Source organism: Sesamum indicum, linkage group LG10 (assembly GCF_026168435.1).
Source record: "Sesamum indicum cultivar Baizhima isolate 11 linkage group LG10, ASM2616843v1, whole genome shotgun sequence".
NCBI classification, from domain to species: domain Eukaryota; kingdom Viridiplantae; phylum Streptophyta; class Magnoliopsida; order Lamiales; family Pedaliaceae; genus Sesamum; species Sesamum indicum.
In genome coordinates, this window is record NC_142666.1 from 3172920 (window position 1) to 3193299 (window position 20380).

The window sequence follows — 20380 nt, forward strand, 5'->3', positions numbered from 1 at the left end:
TGATTCCTATGTTATGAGCTCGAGCTGATTTTTTTGTTATTATTATTGCTAGATTAAATTATGGGAATCATCAAACTTTTACATAAATTTATAAGTAATAAAATAGAATGCATAATGTATACAATGTTATAAATATATCAAAATATAGCATGAAATTTAATTTATTCTTATAAATATAAACTACTAATTAGTTAGTAGTAAAATATACCAAAAAAAGAATTTCATACTGAACAATTTAAAATTGTAGAAAAATATTCATTATTTAGAATAATGCAATTGACATACATAAAAATATTTTATAGTTGAGATTAATATATGTTCACAATCTGTAATAAATCTATATATTTATAAATATTAGTATTACATTGATGTAACTATCATCTAACATTGTTGAATAATATGGGTTAATCGGGCCATCAAAATTCAAATTAAACTGTTAGATATGATCAAACTTACAGATAAACACATTTGGTAAAGTATTAGACTTAGATGTACGGATGTTGAGATACCGTATTCGAAATATAAGAATAATCATTCAATATGATGTATCGTTAAATCAGGTCATGTGGTTTTAGGGTGTAAAAATGGCCAAAAAATTCCACCAAATATTTTTAAAGTTATAAAGACCACATTAGCTCAAGTCTTATGGTTTTACTACCTACGCTAAATTCGTTAAATTTTTTTAGTACATTTAAATATTTGAAGGTGTTTGCGGCAATGGATATATTTCAAGAACTGTGATAGTAATTAATCCATAAATATATTGGGCTTAATCCAATTTACACAATGTGATATTGCAAATGAACAAAATACTTTCATACGAATAAAAATAACAATTTAGCTCTATATGTTTTTTTTTAAGTAAAGCGATTGACCTTTCTATCTAAGAAAGTACATTATCGCATTTAAAAAAAATACAGAGGTAAATTACTGTATTTTAAAAATAACAAGTAGGTGAATTGCTATTTTTTCCATAGAAGTTAATTTGCTTATTTATATTGTTGCACGAGTTTTTGCCCTAAATATAGAGTTAAATACAATTTACTCCATGGGTTAATAGAAAAGTGTAAAAAAGCCACCGTGAAAAAATAAAGTGAGAGGAAGGGAGTTAATTGCATCGTTTTCAATATAATATGGAGGTAAACTGTAATTAACAAAGGGTAAATTGTATTTAATCCCTCAATATATTTAAAGTTGATTAAACACGTCAATTTAAAATCAAAGCAAGTAAATTGATTTCAACTGGTGTAGCCGGTTGGACTTTAGTTTCACGGAAGAGTCGTACTGTAATAGCAATCGAGCTCATCGCCAAAGCTATGCCCCGAAACCGGGTCGATCTGAAGAGCAACTCGACCCGCTTATTCCCTTCAGAAGCAGCTTGTCAGTGAAGAAGTTTCGGAGTATCTCTTCTATAGTAGCTGTCAGATCTACAGCTTAGTTAGTAGAATTGGGCCACGAATTTGAGCGGAATGCTGCGATTGCGAGCCTTTCGGCCGACTAATGATAAGATCGTGAAGATTCAGTTGCACCCGACGCATCCGTGGCTTGTCACCGCCGATGCGTCGGATCATGTCTCCGTGTGGAATTGGGAGCACCGCCAGGTTTCTTTTTCTTTTTGTTTCACTTTGTATGCCGGGATTGTGCAGTTGAAATGGCTGTATTTTGATTGTTTGCTGGTTTTCTAGGTGATTTATGAGTTGAAAGCTGGGGGTGTAGATGAGAGGCGTTTGGTTGGTGCTAAATTGGAGAAGTTGGCTGAGGGAGAATCAGGTACCCTTGCCATTTTCTAGTTTATTGATGTTGAGTTGCTTAATGAGGAGGATGATATGTGATAACGTGATATAAATCGGATAGTTGTTGGTGGGTTAGTCTTGCTCAGGATTGTTATTTATTGTCTGATTATGGTTAGGAAGTGGGAATGTTTCAGTGTAAATGGAGCTGGATAACATGATTTAAGGATATTGTTTGGAACGGTTCAGTTAGGGTGGAAACCTTTTGGACTATGATTGTGGTTCCCTTTTCAAAGGATGCTCAAGCCCAGTTGGTTATAACAGTGGTCGGCTGTATTTACAGGTTAATAGTGAATGTGTTACAATGTGCACCCTGTTCACAGTGACATTCACTCTAGGATAGGAATATATGTAGTATAATTTTATTACATAGGACATCTTTGCTATTTTGGGATGTCATCGTTAGTGTGTTTTGCCTTCTTACTGAATGTTTCTGACCTTTTCTCACTTAAGTATACTCTGAAAGGTCATCTCCTTTATGAGATGCAATTCCTTTATGCATTATCTAGTGATATTTCTCGTGTTGGTTAATTACTGACGGTTGTTGATTTTCATTCTTTTTGTGCACGTTAGAGCCTAGAGGAAAACCCACAGAAGCCATTCGAGGTGGGAGGTATATGTCCACGCCTACCTTGGGAAATGGTTTCTCATTCCTAATTAATTTACTTCTGTTGCTTGTTTGTTAAACCTGGGCCTGAACGTGTGGCTTGTGTTTTCAAGTGTTAAACAGGTTAGCTTTTTTGATGATGATGTGCACTATTGGCAACTATGGCGGAATCGATCTGCTGCTGCTGAAGCTCCAACAGCAGTTAACAATATCACTTCAGCTTTCAGTTCCCCTGCACCTTCAACCAAAGGACGCCATTTTCTTGTCATATGTTGTGAGAACAAAGCTATTTTTCTAGATTTGGTAACAATGCGTGGCCGAGATGTACCAAAGCAGGATTTGGATAACAGATCTCTTCTATGGCGAGTATCAGATCTATGTACCTTTAGGGCAATGCAAGCTCATGCTTTGTCAATTATATGCAACTTTGCGAGCTTATTTGAATTTTACTCTAGACTTACAAGTATACAAAACTTTGTCATCCCATTGGTGGAAGGCAGGTGTCTATGCATGTTGGTTTGCTCTTGGAAGATTGGATTATTATGATTTTGTCAAATACTGAAAAATACATAAGCTGGTACTGGTAAAAAGGGAAGAATTCTTTCATTGTTTGAGCAGTGTCTGTTGAGTAAGTTCCATGTTAAGTTGAAATGGAACTTCATCCAATTAATACGTAATATTGGTTTCTGAACTGGATTTAGCTTCATGAATACTTTCTTGCTATTCACTTTTTTTATATTTGAAACCCTTGAAATGGTCCCTCGACCAAAATTTATATCACAAACTCTCAAACTGACATTGCAACGTCATCCCTGGATCTCATCCTACCTAGATACTCTTGAAATATCACCTGACTTCATCAAAACCTTGTTTTGCTTATCTTGGTTTGTACGACTTTCTTGCTATTGGCATTTCATATTTGGATTGCTACTTTTTATCCAAAACTTATCAGTGTGATTGCTAATTTTGCGAACGGACCTGAAACTATCAAACTGACCTTTCAGGGTTAGTTCTGTATCCTGTCCTACATAGATAGCCTTGGAAATATCAGCAGACTCTAAATGAAGGATCAACTGTCCTGACCAAGTAAAATGATTTTCATGCAGTATGGAGTTCCTGTGTAGATCAGCCGCTGGTGATGGGCCTCTTGTGGCATTTGGTGGATCAGATGGTGTGATTAGAGTTCTTTCCATGCTAACTTGGAAGGTAATCCTAATATTGTTTTCAAATTTCACTTGTAAAGTTACACCTGTAATCTCAACTGAAAAAGATGAATGAACACTAACATTGCATTTTGGTGCTAATCGTGGCTGCAGCTTGCTAGAAGATATACAGGAGGTCATAAGGGATCAATTGCTTGTTTGATGACTTTCATGGCTTCCTCTGGCGAGGTAGTTCCTCAATTTTAAGTTAGTAAAGCTTTTCTTTCGAAGTTTGACATGCGCCTCAGCACATTGATAACAATCTTGTTCAATCCACTACCATTTTTTTGGACAGTGGTAATTTTAGTAGAATGGGATTAACCATATTAGTTGGCTTTGTGAGTTTTAATTGCACACATGTGCAGGCATGAAGACTTGTTATGTGTTGAGAGATGAGATAGGTTCCCAATCTCGCATGTTGTAAAAGTGAGACAATCATAGTTCAGACAAATGCTTGAAGTCAAATATAGGAGTCATTGACTTGGAGGAACTTAAGTGAACCTGTGGCCTAATACTGTCTGAAATTTTTGTAAGGAAATAGTCTCCCATGGCAACATTTGGTAGGGGCAGTATATAGTATTATGAAAATTTGATTGACATAACAAGTTTGGCCTTAGTCCAGTTGACACAAGATAAGTGAGGACCTCAAGCAAGAAAAAAAGTAAGACTCTCTTTTTTTTTTTTTTGGTTAGCTACTGGAGACTTCACATAGGTTCCATCTTAGTACAAAACTATATTATAGGTGGCCTGCTAAATTGATAAGAGGAATGCTTGTGATTTGCTCTTTTAGGACACGTCATCTATATATATATACACATAATTGTTGAGTAAAATTTATTTGAAATTGTATAGACTACTTGGTGGAATAATTTCTTTGCACATTTATTGAAATGGGATCAGTTTGACGTACTGTTAAGTGATTGAGATATGATGGATCCTACCGTTATGCTTATAATGTAAGTTTAGTTGGCAAAGAAATACAAGTCTAAGCCAAGCTCTCAGAGGTTCTGTTGAAGAAATTTCATTTCTTAGTTGACTAGCAGCAATTGCGAAATGCCGCATCGTGTAGTACATAACATTCTAGAAGAATAGGCGTCTTGCACACAGGCATGATAATTTAACCGCTTTTCTTGTTTGTCCCAAAATACAGTCATGAAAGCTTGGTGAAGAATCCATCTTATCTAGACTTGTCAATGGTGGGTATTATCCCACGTGGACCCATACCCAATAAATTCCCATGATAGTTGTAGACCCTACCAAGACCGTGTCCACAGAATAGTTATCCGGTCTTACCTAAGTAATTCAGGTCCAGCTGGGTCTTACCCATTAAATCTTGTGTTATTTCTTCATGTTAAGAAATTTCTCAAATTTTAAATTTACATCAATATCAAACAATAAAGTTTCTTAAAAAGAATGAAGCAAATCTGTGTTTTTCCTAATGATATCGCGAGAACATGTTACTGAATTAATTTATTAAAACTGTTCAAATTTTCAACATATGCAAGTTGACCATCTTTGAAATTTAAGTAACTATCCTGACTTTATTTAAATGATAGATCATTATTATCAATTACACAATCGGGTTAGATTCGAAATAGAAATGAAAATTTAAGAACCGGTGGGAAAAAAATTAAGTCAAAGCATGAAAATATATTATAACTTTGGCATTATTTTTTTATCTCTTTGAATTTGCGTTCAACTTTCATTTGATGATTTTTTTTTATAATTCAAATTCAAACAAATTTCATATATTCCATATATTAGTCGATCTTAACTAATTTAATCTTTTTATGTATTTTTTTTGTTTTCTAAACTATCATGTTACACCCAAATTAATTTATCGGAAACTTAATTTGGAATCGTCATTTATGAATATAAAGATGAAAAAATCTGGCAAGTTTTGTCAAAGTATCAATATGCCAAAAAAAAAATATTGATAAAATATGTACACAATTTAAGAATCTTTAGATGTCAAGTAAATCTTAATTGATTGATATATAAAAAGTTTACAAATTCTATGATTTTAAGTTAATGATGCATTTTGGGGTATTAAATTTTTACCCATATTGATACCATATCTATGGGTATTTTAGGGCCTATCCATACCCTAAATATTTATTCCAATGGGTATGAGTTTGGGTTTGGATCTAATGTAATAATATTAGGTTTGGGTCTGGGTGATAGCTATCATAATGGTCCTAGCTCGGGTATTACATCTGCCCATTTATAGGTCTAAGATTATTATTGTTGTTTGTCCTAATTACATATGATTCAATTTTATCCAGCCCTTGTTGAATTCTCTGATCATCTACTAACAAGCAAAGAAGTAATATTTTTACTCCTTTCTTGAAACCAAATGCTGTAAAATTTTCATGTCTCGTGCTGTTTTCCTATTTATGCGTTACATTAGACATTCATATTGCTTTATCATTTTTGTTAGTTTTCAATCACTCATTAGCCTCTCTTTTGTTGATCTGAATCTGAATTAGGCCCTTTTGGTTTCTGGCGGCAGCGATGGCTTGCTTGTGCTTTGGAATGCAGACTATGGCCAAGATTCACGAGAACTTGTGCCTAAGTTGAGCTTAAAAGTACTGGTCTAGATATTGAGTATTGACTAAGTGTTTATTACTTAAATATTTTTATTTCTATAATTTTTATCTGGGAAGGTCCAGTATCTTCACAGGTAACAACAATTTCTAAATGCTGTCGTAGATTTTGATGATTCAGGCTAAAAGCTTTTTGTTTTTTCAATGATATTCCTAGGCTCATGATGGGGGGGTTGTGGCTATTGAGCTTTCTCGTGTGGTTGGTGCAGCACCACAACTCATTACAATCGGTGCAGACAAGTCTTTGGCTATCTGGGACACAATATCATTTAAGGTTCTAATTGATGTTTCAATTTGCTGCATTTGTTAAAGTAAGAAGTCAATGTTGGATCTTTTTCTCACATTCCTAAATCCCCCCTCCTTCCATTCTAGGAACTGCGTCGAATGAAGCCTGTGTCAAAATTGGCTTGCCATAGTGTCGCATCTTGGTGCCATCCTCGAGCTCCAAATCTTGACATCTTGACATGCGTTAAAGATTCCCATATATGGTACTTCTCCGAGGCAGTTTCAAATGACAAGTGATATATATTGCCATTTTAGTTTGTCTCAACTATCTTTGAATTCAGTAATGAGATTCTTTTAAATTAATGACAGAATTTTTATTGATTGATGCTATGCACAAATATAGTTGTTTTCTATAACGGAATTTTGACGGTTCTCTTCGACAGGGCCATTGAACATCCCACTTATTCAGCCCTAACAAGGCCATTATGTGAGCTGTCATCATTAGTCCCACCGCAGCTGCTTGCATCTCACAAGAAGCTTAGGGTATGGTTTTAAGAAATTCGTTATGTTGATTTTGATCATCATCCAATTTATTTCTAGGATATTGGATTCAGACTAAGCTCAAAGTTCATATTCTATTATAGGTGTATTCAATGGTTGCACATCCTTTACAACCCCATCTTGTTGCAACCGGGACCAACATGGGTGTCCTTGTCTGTGAATTTGATTCCAAATCACTCCCACCTGTAGCTCCATTGCCAACAACACCAGGAAGCCGAGAACATGCTGCTGTCTATGTAGTTGAAAGGGAATTGAAACTGCTTCAATTTCAATTGTCTAACACTGCAAATCCAGCTCTTGGAAGCAATGGCTCCTTGAATGACGTGGGAAGAGTCAGGGGAGACACAGTAGAGCAGCTCCATGTGAAGCAAGTTAAGAAGCATATTAGTACTCCAGTTCCACATGATTCATATTCAGTTCTTTCCGTTAGCAGTTCGGGGAAGTAAGTGGTCTCTTCATTTTGATTACTTGGTAATGGGTTCATTCACATGTCTAGCATAACCTTTACAGAGTATTGGAATGGCATAATAATGCCAGTAGTCTTCCAAGTCAATCTTAGTTACTATGTAGTCTTAGATATTATGAATTTTGTTGCTATATTTGACCTTTTTGTTATAAATGTATACTTAGTCTTCACTGTGATGTTAACATGTTGCTTTTGCTCTCTCGTTTCCGCAGGTTCGTTGCTATTGTGTGGCCTGATATTCCCTATTTCTCGGTTTATAAGGTCAGTGACTGGTCGATCGTGGATTCAGGTAGTGCAAGGCTCTTGGCTTGGGACACTTGTAGAGACAGGTTTGCCTTGCTGGAATCTGCATTGCCGCCCAGAATGCCTATAATCCCTAAAGGCAGCTCATCAAGAAAAGCAAAGGAGGCTGCAGCTGCTGCTGCACAAGCTGCAGCAGCTGCAGCTTCTGCGGCTTCATCAGCCAGTGTTCAAGTTCGGATATTGCTGGATGATGGAACGTCAAACATATTGATGAGATCAGTTGGTAGCCGTAGCGAACCAGTTGCTGGGTTGCATGGGGGAGCGCTACTTGGTGTTGCCTATCGGACATCTCGAAGAGTAAGCGCTGTCGCTGCCACAGCTATTTCTACAATTCAGTCCATGCCCTTGTCAGGATTTGGAAGTAGTTCCCATTCTTCTTTCAGTACCATGGATGATGGATTTTCTTCACAAAAATCTTCTGCTGAAGCTACACCTCCAAACTTCCAATTATACAGCTGGGAAACTTTTGAACCAGTGGGAGGTGTTCTTCCTCAACCAGAATGGACAGCATGGGACCAAACTGTTGAATATTGCGCTTTCGGCTATCAACAATATATTGTCATATCTTCCTTACGTCCCCAGTTTCGGTACCTGGGAGATGTGGCAATTCCATATGCCACTGGAGGTGTTTGGCACCGGAGACAGTTGTTTGTTGCTACTCCAACCACCATTGAGTGTGTATTTGTGGATGCTGGTATTGCACCTATTGATATAGAAACTAAAAAGAGGAAAGAAGAGACGCGGCTTAAAGAAGCACAGTCAAGAGCTGTTGCAGAACATGGAGAATTAGCATTAATAACAGTTGATAGTCAGCAAACAGCCTCACAAGAAAGGATAGCACTGAGACCCCCTATGTTACAGGTTGTCAGATTGGCTTCTTTTCAGCACGCTCCCTCGATCCCTCCTTTTATAACATTGCCTAAACAATCGAAAGTTAATGGTAATGATTCTTCAATACCAAAAGAGATGGAAGAAAGGAAAGTTAATGAAGTTGCTGTTGGTGGTGGTGGGGTTGCTGTGGCTGTGACCAGATTTCCAGCAGAACAAAAAAGGCCAGTTGGTCCTCTTGTTGTTGCAGGTGTAAGAGATGGTGTTCTCTGGCTAATTGATAGGTACATGTCTGCTCATGCAATATCACTTAGCCATCCTGGTATCCGTTGTCGATGTCTGGCAGCCTATGGAGATGCTGTTAGTGCAGTAAAATGGGCTAGTAGGCTTGGTAGAGAACATCATGATGATTTAGCGCAATTTATGCTTGGGATGGGTTATGCCACAGAGGCACTTCACTTACCGGGTATATCTAAGAGGCTGGAATTTGATCTAGCAATGCAGAGCAATGATTTGAAAAGAGCCCTTCAATGCCTTCTAACTATGAGCAACAGCAGAGATATAGGACAAGAAGCTCTTGGGTTGAACTTAAATGACATTATGAATTTGTCGTCAAAGAAAGAAGATGTTGTGGATGCTGTGCAAGGAGTAGTTAAGTTTGCCAAGGAGTTCCTTGAACTTATTGATGCTGCAGATGCTACTGGACAAGCTGACATTGCTCGTGAAGCTCTGAAGAGATTAGCTGCTGCTGGTTCTGTGAAAGGAGCTCTGCAAGGCCATGAGTTACGAGGGCTTGCTTTACGACTAGCGAATCATGGGGAGTTGACAAGGCTCGGCGTATGTGCCTATTTTATTTGTGATACTTCTACACCGTCTCTACTTACCTACAATATCTTGGACCAAACTTTTCTGCTTTATGTAATGCTTAACTGCAGAAAATATACAATCACATTAGGCTAAACTAAAATCAGCTGGTTGATATTTTAAAATCCTATTGCAATATTCAGCTGTTTCTTTCTTTGTCCCTGTAAAAATCTGAGTACGCCATTCCTTCTTTGCTGTTAATGTAGTATGAGTAGGTTAATTGTGTTGGTATCTTTACTTTTCTGCTTACTGTTGTTAAACCACTCTTTTTTAATCGCATTAGCTGTTTTTACTTGATATGCCTGATCAACATTAAAATATGATTAGTGATGTATCTTCTCTCATTCACATCTTATACTGTTGGTAAAACTGCCATTCAGATGTGATTTTGTCTTGAATGTTCCTTTCTCATGTACCTACTCCTGATCTCATTATTATTCAGGTATCACCCATATGTTTACCTACCAAAATAATCTGTGCCTTTGCATCGTGCTAGAACAAAGCCGAAACTGCAGTTGTGTTGATCCCCGACAGTTGTCATACCTGTGATTGTGTGTTTTCTAATTCGATGATTCTGTTTAAAGATTGCATACTTCCTGTATGGAATATTTATTTGTTTTCTGTTTGATGACTCTCTATGTTGCAACTTTTGCAGAATTTGGTGAACAATTTGATATCAGTGGGTGCGGGAAGGGAAGCTGCTTTTGCGGCCGCTCTTTTGGGAGACAATGTACTCATGGAGAAGGCTTGGCAGGAGACAGGGATGCTTGCTGAGGCTGTGCTCCATGCTCATGTATGATTTCAGTAGCTTTACACAAATTTGACACTGAATTAAGTGTATGAATTAACACTCACCGTTTTTTCAGGCTCATGGTCGACCTACATTGAGAAGCTTGGTTCAGGCATGGAATAAAACACTGCAAAAAGAGCTGGAGCACACTCCAGCTACCAAAATGGATGCTGCAGCTGCATTTTTAGCGTCACTTGAGGAATCCAAGATCACAAGCCTGCAAGATGCTGCAAAGAAGCCTCCAATTGAGATCCTGCCACCTGGAATGGCATCTTTATATGGTCCTAATCCTGGCCAGTTGGGTCCGAAAAAGCCTGTTCCTGCCCTCCCAAATTCGCAGCAACCTGGCCAACCATTGCTGTTGGAAGGGTCCACAGCCACACCCCAAACAACATCCAGTTCTTCAGAATCTGTTGCTCCGCCCTCAACTGAATCAGGTGCTCAGGCTCCAGTCACATCAGAACCTGGGGCTACCCCACCCATGTCTGAACCAGCCACTACCATTTCAGAATCGGGCGCTCCACAATCTGCATCAGATTCTTCTGTTCCCCCAGTCACTGAGTCCAGTGATCAGGCTAGTCAAGCAAATAATAACAGTGTAGATAACCTGGAACAGCCATCATCAACACCAAGCGTTTCAGAGCCTACTGGAACTGAGATAAGTGTCCCACCCGCATCCCAGCATAGTGTAATTGCCTCAGATGCGGGTGCCCCACAGTCAAATAGCCAAGGCGCAGGAGTCCGGCCTGAACTCCCAATGATTGACTTTACCTGAGACATACATCGGTTGGTATTGACATATTGAGTTGTACCGGATTTCTTCAGCATTGCTTGAAGCACAGAGATATATAGAAGCCGCATTTTGTTTGACGTCATTTGAGTTCTGCTTACCTAAATGAGAAATATGCCTGCACCTCAACTGCAGAGGACGCTTTCCTTGTGCAGCTGTTTTGATACAAGTGATTTCATGTTCGATTACAGTCTCGTCGGTTCCTAGTTTCTTTTGTTGTCGTTGTCTCTTTATTTTCTCATGCATGACAATATTCATGTTGTTGTAAATTGAAATTTTACTCAAAAAACAATAACGACACTACATTATTTTTCTACTTTCCTTGATGTTGTGTTGTTTGAACAGCACTTATCAGTAGGCTGGCGTGGGCTCTTGGATCAATTTGATCGCTAATTGGTTATATTGTGCTGAATCCTCTTCCTTCATTCTTTATGAGTTTGATTTCTTCCATTTCATTGAAACTATTGCATATACTGAATCTTTTATTAATGTTTATGCTACTAACCATACAATACTGTAAAACAGTATTATTACAGATAAAAACCTACTTATTTCGCCATTGTTTTTTCTTATTCGATTCACTAACTATGCGGTGTGTATCGACTGTTCATATATATGGTGAATTTCATATGCATGCTATTGCTTTAAAGGTTTTAATTGCCTTGGAGCTGACAATCTTTGGCCAGATCAAAATAAATTATACTGTGAGGTATATAATTAAAAAAAAAGTGATTGATTATATGGCAATTACATTATATTTATCTTGTGATTGATTTAGTTCCGTCGAACGTAACTTGTGATTGATTTGGTTCCGTTGAACGTAACTTGTATAAGAATTTTCTGCTTGTAGTTACTATTATAGAGATGGCAACGAGTTTAGTTGAAATTTGCTAAATTTTAGAACTTGATTGGTTAAGGCTTCTTATAGATTAGAAACCAAATCCAGAGCTGGTTTGAACTCTACTGATTAAAAACTCGTGAAACATTGTTTTAATTTCTTTTATATAGTTTTGAAAACTAAAATAGACCAGTTGATTAATACACATTAAAATATTAAAAAAATTGATTGCATATATTAATATTTGTTCTTATTATTTATACGAACAACCCTTTTTACATAATTATAAATGCGCACGTCATGATCATACTATATGTAAAACAAGTTAATTAAATACACAAAACAATTTTAAACTAAAACATTCATTGAATAGAAACAAAAAATTTAAATAATTCGTCACACGCACATCAACTCATATAATAAAAAAATATTGAGTATAGACATAATCTAAAATTAAAACATACGTTGAATAGAAACAAAAAAAACAAAAATGAACTACTCTAAAATAATCTAAAACACTCCAACCCCACAATAATATCATATTCCAACACAAAAACCTCTTAATAAAAAATCACTAACTATTTATCTATCTATTTTTTGATCCATTTTTTTTTAAAATACTAATTATTGTAGTACGTCGTTCTTTAGTGTATACAATAAATAATTTTTTATTTTTTAAGATATATTATAAATAAAAATAAAATATATAATGAACAAATCACATTTCAAATAAAATAAATAAAAAAATTGTTGTGATTGTGTTAATACGACGTAAAGCAACTTTTATTAAAAAATAATCACAACTAATTTTTATATTATATAATAGGGGTATATCATTATATTTAAAAATTGGTACGACAATATCATTAACTATTAAATATAAGTATGAACAATTTTTTTTTTATATATTAGTATAAATTTAATTTGTTTTGTTTTATTTATTTATCTAACTTTCCATTCTCCTTATCTTTTAGTAGTTATTTTTTTAGCATTACCATTTTTTTATTAATTTAATATTTACTTTATTAAAAAATAAAGATTTTATTTTAAATAGTATTATAAAATTTGCTCCCACACACAAGGTCACAGGTCGGCTATTACCTGTGGGCAGCGTGCGGGCAATCGGGTTGATGTAGGCCAGCACGGGACGACATGCGGGCATCTCGGGTTGATGTAGGCCAGCATGTAGCGACGTTGTGCGCAACCTTAGGCACGAGTAGGAGCAAATGTGCGGAACAGAGTGCTTTGATGCGGGAACAGAGTGCTCTAGCCTTGGAGATGCTGGAAAAGTGCATTCCTCGGCCCTTTCAGTGTGCTACTCATGGGAAAAGTGATTTTTTTCTTAAGCCTATTATAAGGGGGACATGATACGGTGAGTATCAGCCGGTTCTCCCCGTGCACGACGGCAGTAGCATGAGACGACGTGTGCACAAAGTGAGCATCTCTTGGGGGCATGATGGGGGCCTTCAAGAGCCGGCTCTAGGTAGCTCGTGAGCGGAGCGCTAGAGTCCCCGAAGGGCTGGGAAACCTGACGGGTGGCGTAGGGCCAGGATGGCCTACGTTGGGCACCGATTGTGCTGAGAGGCTCCGCGTGGTGTGCTAGGTTGCCCCGCGGGCTGCGAGTTATCTGAGGCAGCGCCTCTCGAGCGATTGGGTGATCGAGGCAAGCATTCAAAGACCTCGTGATCCAACTCATGGAATGTGCTATCGAGTTCAAGCCGTCCATGGGGGTCCGTTGGCTAAGAATAGGCGGTCGTGGGACGACGCTGCACAGTAAGCCTAAGCCGAAAGGCAAGAAGGCATGTCGGGCACGCCGTACGGGAGAACGGCAAGGTGTCGGCATATCGATTGGGCCTCGGACTTATGATGATGTCCTACTCGGGCGAGACATGGAAGGCGGCCATCGAGGGAGAGCGCCTAGGATGTACCGAGTGTGTTGGACAAGAGATGGGCGTTGCGTGCGCAAGCGTAGTGCCGTAATGCCGAAGCGGAGCGAGGATGCTCCTTGCCATTGGGCAATGTGTCGACAGGTTCCGAGATGAGGTGCGAGACGCAAAGGGCACGGATGTAGAGAGCCTCAGCGAGCACCCGGACTGTCGCGAACTCTGATGTGTGCAAAGGCCGGACGAAGGTGGGTTGGCACCTTTGTGGCATCACAGGCCAAAATTATATGAGAAATGATATTCCGCTGCACTGAAAATTGGCAGGCCTGTGACACACAGGTAGGGTAGGGCATGCCACAAATACTAGTCATATGTACTTTTGGAGTTATTTTCGTAAAGCGCAAGTCAGAACAAAACACGCGTTCCTTGTCTTGTCCCACTCAACAACAACAGAATCGTTAATTAATTAGTTTCACACGAGCACGCCACACACGTCATCACAACCGCGATTTCATCATGTCTTTGTCAAAACGCTCCAAAAGTACAGGAAAAGTTGCAAGTCCACAAATGACGATGCATGTACAAATCTAACCAAACGTCCCCGAAATTTCTGGAACCTCATTCATGTTTGAAAAACACGATTTCCTCGTAACTTCATTTGTTTAATCTAGTAATGTTGTGCTCAGCTAAAATTTATGAATTTAAAATTAAAAATATTAAATAAAAAGAGAATACTTTTAAGATTTAATTTGTATTCAAAATAAATTCCTTATATTGAGTTCATATTCAATATAAGTGCAATACTGAACAAACGTTAATTGTCTTATCCTAAAAGAAATACATAGTACCCATTGCACTTTGAACGGGATGTATAATTTCTTCAAGACAAGCAGATTTTCTACAATTCGATTAGTTGTGCAGTATTTGTTGGATCAAGAGTTGTTACGATACAGCTCTCATTTTCATTAATTTTATCATAAAACAACATATCTAACTGTTATCTCATTTATCTTGTTTTAATGTGGGTATTTCTATTTTTATTTCAGAATTGATCAATACATCCATGGTCAATTTCAAAACGAAATTATTTATATAATTTTATTAACATTAATGATTGTTTAACAAATACCTGATCATGACAGCTCATTGTATGGGGTGTTTAATTTCAAGAGAGTATTTATAATTTTTAAATAATAAAAATATATTTATAATTATGATAAATATTGAAAGAGCTCGTTATAATTTACTCAAGATAAAATAAAATTGGAGTAAGGATATTGTGCTTGCTTTGCAGAAATATCCCGTCTCGTCCCACATATTGTAGTCTTGTTTGGTTGTTAGAATAGTATTTCGTTTTGAACTTGTTTCGTTGTTAGAATAATGTTTCGTTTTGAAAATAAAGTTTTTTAGACACAATTTATTATATTCGGAAAAAATAATTACATTGATAATAATTATGTTTTATTTTCTAACCAATATATTTTATACATCGCATCAACAATCATTATTATATTTTATTTCACGTGCATACATATATCAACTAAAAGAGTGTTTGCAATAGTTTTTACTTTTATATTGAAAATAAATTGTAAAAAGAAATATAAATTAAATAATAATAAAAGTCGAAAGCGTTAAAAAACAAAAACAAAAAAAAAATCAAGTTGAAATGTCTGTAAAATAACTTAATATTTATTTATTTATCAATAAATTACAAAAATTAGTATAGAATTGCTTGTAACTTTTGATTGAAATCAATTTAATTTAAATATTTCAAAAGCAAAAATTGTAAAATAAAAACACTCTTATCATTTTATTTTGGGTAAATCATAACGAACTCCCATGAAATTTCACATAATTATAAATATTTTTTAATTATTTAAAAATTTATCAATATTTTTTGATATTAATGATCGTCTAATAATTTATCCAATCTATTTAATTTTCGTTAGATTTTCTTTCATTTTTTTATAATAAATTGACCAAAATCCCTTTATATATGATGAATTATAATTTCGCTTATTTTTTAGAAATTTGTAAAATAATTTATGGACCATTTGGATAATTTATTTTTAATTTTTTAATTTTTTCCGTTCATCTCATTTGACTTTTTTTATATTTTTTATTTTTTAAAGGAAAAATCAACGTACAACAAGAATAAAATTAATAATTCTGAGTTCCCATTTAAAAATTACATAATTTCATTAAATATTAAAAGGTATTTATAATTTTTAAATAATAAAAAAATATTTATAATTATATCGTAACACAAAAAAATTCATTGTAATTTATCATTATTTTTGTGAAAGGTTTCATGTAATTTAACATCTTGTGATATTATAAATGAGCAAATAACTCTTTTATAAAAAATAATAGTAATTTACTCCCATATATTTTTTAAAAAAATAAAAATAAATTATTAAATTTTATATTATAAAAAATAATTTATTCATTTGTAATATCGCAAGAAATTTAAAAAAAATGTTTTGGAGAATAAGGTAATAAAAGGTTATTTGGAGCAATTAGAGGTTAAATATGTGCACGTGTCTCTAGAAACGTATCTACCTTTTCTGTGTGTTGTTGCTTTCCATTCTTCCCTCTCTAAAACCTCTTCACCTTCCTTCACCGCCTTCCTCTTCCTCTTCCTCTTTCTATGGCGGCGAAACCCCAGATGCCAATCGCCAAGAATTTCTGAGGAAGCCATGCCCACCTTCGCCCCTATTGCCTTCCAAAATCTGCTCGAACCTGACTCCCTCAAGAAGCCTTCCTCAAGAAATGGGGGACCGAGGCACTTGTATATATCGCCGGTTCTGTATGCCACTCCGGAGCAGGCTCCCATACCCGAGTGTTCTCCGCCGGAGCCTCTGTCACCTTCTCCCTATTTAGTCAAACATAAGCGCCGCCGCGGAGGAATTGAGAGGAAAGTTGGAGTTTCGGAGTTGCCCTCCGAGGAGAACGGTGGTTTGACGTTGGAGGAGGTGGGGGAGAATTTTGTGAAAGAGGACTTGGTTGGAGAAGAAGATGAGGGGGTTTTTGATCCGAGGAGTGAGGCTGTGAGCGAGGGAAGTGAGTTGGAGGCATGTGATTTGAGTAGAAATCAAATCGAGAGCCAGAGTTTTGTTTCTGCTCAAGGGGAATTCTTCGACGCAATTGATGGTAACCTGAACTTTTTCTTCTTCTTCTTCTTCTTCTTTTTTTTTTTTTTAACTGAGTGTGCTGTGTGTTTTTGTTCCATTGAGCTGAGCTGAGATTCTAGATCTTATTGTCGACGTGAGTAGCAAGAAATCCAAATTGTTGAATTCGAAATTTGTCTACAGCTTGTAGCGGATGAATCACATTCTGAATCTAGATGTTGGGGACATATTCTTCAACTCATAGTTGCAAATTAGCTAATTTGAGACACTTATTTTCTAGAAGTTTTGTCATTTAGCTTACCATTTTGTTAGACAGAAAGCAATATGAAGAATAAAATGCGGGGTAGCTAGCCTTGACTCATCCCGTTTTCTAGGATTTGAGTTCGTGTCTAGTATCCACCTTTATGCTGGAACAACATGCCATACTGCTAAACTTGATAACTTTTGTCTCTATATTATGATTACAGTGTAATATGGATTGTAAGATTGTATGTTCCCTGTCTTTGATATATTCAAAATTGTTAAACCGCTAATGGCACAACTGGCTTTATTCACAGAATTCTCCTCTGATGGGTCCATCTCCAATACATCTATGTATGATTCTAAAATTGAATCAGAATTGCATGCCACAAGGCTCAGTCTTGTTGAGGAGATCGAAAGGAGAAAGACTGCCGAGGAAACTCTTATTCTGATGCGCAGTCAGTGGGAGAGGATTAGCAGCCTTATGTCTGAGGTTGGTTTAACATTTCCTGCACCTCCAGCTGCTAGAGATAGCACGCAGCTGGAGAACAGCTCAATAGACCAAATTTCCCAAGAAGTTGTTGTTGCTAGATTTGTTGCTGAAGCAATTGGAAGAGGCCAAGCACGTGCTGAAGCTGAAAAAGCTGCTTCTGCAATCATTGAAGCAAAGGACCAGGAGATATTGCGGTTGCGTGATAGACTGCAGTACTATGAGACTGTTAATCATGAATTGTCCCAGAGGAAGCTTGTCGGTATGTTTCTGAATTCAGCTACTTTTCTGATCTTAGCATCGATATCCTTAATATCTCTCCTGTAAGAAAAGCACCTCATACATTTCCACTTGGCATCTACACGAACTAAAGTTTTGCTGGTATAGTCTCTGTTCATTAAGTTGATTTGGAAATGTTGCGATCATGGCCTCTCAAATGCTCCAAAATAACTTTAGACCTTCCTTATATTTAGCTTAGTACCACATGGATTGCTTTCTTGATGAGGCCTATTGAAGTTTCCAGTTCTACTACTGTTCAACTCCAAGATGGAAAGAAAAGTTACAGCGTCTTAACACTCGTCATGTCCCCAATATAAATAACAATGATGGGATAGAAAATCAATCTTTATGTCCCATAAGTTGCGGCGCAATCCCTATAGTTGTTACACATTACAAACTAATTGGGGTGTGTGTGCGAGTGTGTCATCAGGTTAACATCCGCAGCTGCCAAAATTTTTTATGCATTATCGTGGTTGTGTTTTGAGAAGGGAACCGACATAAAAGTTTTAAGAGGGAACGGGATCTTGTACGTTTTGTATTAATTTTTCAGTTTCACTCAGAGGTGGGGCTAGGATCTGAACAAGAAAAAAATGTTTGTCTTACATATGCATCTTGTCTAATGTGGTGGGCACAACAGAGTACTAAAGAATCAATGTTAATTAACATAAGGATGAAGACCAATGGGGTCTTTTGTCAAGAGAAGTGGTCAGATTTGCAATTCAGTTTGGTCAGTAGTTTTCCAACACCCAAAAGAAGAAAAGCTGTTATATTTCTGACTGTCATTATCTAATCTTTGAAATTTTCTGTTATATCTATCTTTGAATACCACTGCATATAACTTCATGACATAATGGGGAGGAATTGTGGTAAAGCTCAAGCTTGGTGATTTAAGATTTAACAATTGTTATAACATCCACTTCTATTTATTGTTAACGCACTTGCAAATCATTTTGTACTTACATAGTCATCTTGCCTTGTAAATGTGTTTACAAGGTTTCTTCCTTGAACAATATAGATGAGGTTGAAATTCAGTTTGCATCATGAACTCACAAGCGGTGCATTGCAATGTCAAATGTATAAGCAGTCTTCTGTATTATGGCACTTAGTTTACTTGGGTCTATCCTGCAGAGGTTGCACGTAGGCAGCAAGAAAGGAAAAGAAGTCGGCGGAGGTGGATGTGGAGCTTAATGGGGCTGTCTCTTGCAGTGGGGGCTTCATTGGTTGCTTATTCATACATTCCTCACATTAGTGGATCGCCCATGCAAATCTCCGAGAACTCTGCTGACACCTCTTCCATCAGCACCTCGGAGGCCTATCAAGGATGAATTTGTTTTCTATACTTCGATATACTCTTTATGCTACAATTTGAAATGTTCAGAGCTTAGGTAGGTGACTCAATGATGCGGCTTGATAGTCGATCTTCTAAATTTTCTTAGATAGTCTTTTTTTCTGACCTCAACTTCCTGTTGTTGGCTTGTAGCCTTTTGGTATTATACTTGGGCTGAATATAAAAAGTAGATTTCATGGGAATAAATTTCTTTATCTCGAGCAGATGCCTTGCGATATGTAATCCGACCAAGCAAGTGTATCATTCTTGTGCTGTTTGGAAAAATCACTTTCCTGTATGATAGAATCCATGGTGGTGTCTCATCCTACTGATGATTATGATTCTCAAATTGTTGCATCGTACGTATGAAATTTTCTGAGGGATGCTATGGGTTATCGTCTACGGATATATCATTTGATGTTTGGTGCATCCTGTATTTAAAATGATCAATTCATTTATTTATTTATTTTGAAATGACGTTTATTTGTTCTTTAGACACAAACTTATGAGAGTCTATAACATGGAGTAAAAGAGGGGAATTTTGGATTGTATTCTGTTTGAAGAACTGTAGCATGGGACATCAGTCAAGCCCGCCAAACATTTTGAACACGGAAGATTCTAATCAACCTTTCATTCCTCAACAACCTCTTTGTCTAATCGAGTGATACCCGAATAGTTGGTTGGTTTTAGACTCACAATCAAAATTGATCTGTATCTATACTATTATAAAATAAAATTTTTTATTATATAATTTTTTGCATATGTAAATCTTTAAATTAACATCTTCTCTTTAAAATATTGTCACAATAGTAATTTTGACGTCTTTTAATAATTTCACAATTACAATATTTTCTCCCACACATTTCTCCCACCTTACTTATCAAAGTTCCCCCCCTCCCCCCACACTTATATATCTTTAAAAAACATATATAATTTATTTTTTTATCATTCATCTCATTCCCATTTATTTCTCTCACAGATTTCTTTCTTTGTCACGGCTCAAACCACAATTGATATATTTTTCATAATTTTTTTCCACTTCGTCTCACACCACAATTCCTTTTATATACTGGGTGCCTGCATGTGCCAACGACTAGTATTGTTTGAGTTGGGTTCTTGCAATAAGACTGCAATGTTTGTTTTCCAGCAGTTGCTAATGA

At 36.5% G+C, this 20380-nt stretch overlaps 2 protein-coding genes across 3 annotated transcripts; both read left to right on the forward strand.

The window, feature by feature from the left end:
• The first annotated feature begins 1219 nt into the window (after positions 1–1219).
• Positions 1220–11444, forward strand: LOC105172480 (uncharacterized). Of its 2 annotated transcripts, XM_011093923.3 has the most exons (14): positions 1220–1601; positions 1686–1770; positions 2364–2403; positions 2511–2759; positions 3504–3603; positions 3714–3788; positions 6089–6187; positions 6363–6479; positions 6578–6693; positions 6874–6973; positions 7075–7433; positions 7670–9425; positions 10108–10245; positions 10319–11444. In XM_011093923.3, exons 1-14 carry the CDS (start codon positions 1470–1472, stop codon positions 11015–11017), a joined length of 4065 nt encoding a protein of 1354 aa, XP_011092225.1. In that variant the 5' UTR covers positions 1220–1469; the 3' UTR covers positions 11018–11444. The 2 variants fall into 2 exon arrangements, with proteins under 2 accessions (XP_011092225.1, XP_088741947.1); XM_088885821.1 differs by lacking the exon at positions 1220–1601 and having other exon boundaries at positions 2521–2759.
• A 4859-nt stretch (positions 11445–16303) lies between these two features.
• LOC105172478 (uncharacterized) lies at positions 16304–19444 on the forward strand. Its single transcript, XM_011093922.3, has 3 exons — positions 16304–16906; positions 17442–17876; positions 19022–19444. The coding sequence occupies exons 1-3, from the start codon at positions 16453–16455 to the stop codon at positions 19216–19218; spliced, it is 1086 nt and encodes a 361-aa protein (XP_011092224.1). The 5' UTR covers positions 16304–16452; the 3' UTR covers positions 19219–19444.
• Positions 19445–20380: the final 936 nt, after the last annotated feature.

What these genes read in the sequence shown, in the direction of transcription:
- LOC105172480 (XM_011093923.3), top strand. Translation starts at nt 1,470, where the DNA reads ATGCTGCGATTGCGAGCCTTTCGGCCGACTAATGATAAGATCGTGAAG. An exon ending in GTTAAAGATTCCCATATATG is followed by an intron (nt 6,694 to 6,873) that starts GTACTTCTCCGA and finishes TCTCTTCGACAG; the next exon opens with GGCCATTGAACATCCCACTT. An exon ending in TCCGTTAGCAGTTCGGGGAA is followed by an intron (nt 7,434 to 7,669) that starts GTAAGTGGTCTC and finishes TCGTTTCCGCAG; the next exon opens with GTTCGTTGCTATTGTGTGGC.
- LOC105172478 (XM_011093922.3), top strand. Translation starts at nt 16,453, where the DNA reads ATGCCCACCTTCGCCCCTATTGCCTTCCAAAATCTGCTCGAACCTGAC. An exon ending in ATTCTTCGACGCAATTGATG is followed by an intron (nt 16,907 to 17,441) that starts GTAACCTGAACT and finishes CTTTATTCACAG; the next exon opens with AATTCTCCTCTGATGGGTCC. An exon ending in GTCCCAGAGGAAGCTTGTCG is followed by an intron (nt 17,877 to 19,021) that starts GTATGTTTCTGA and finishes TCTATCCTGCAG; the next exon opens with AGGTTGCACGTAGGCAGCAA.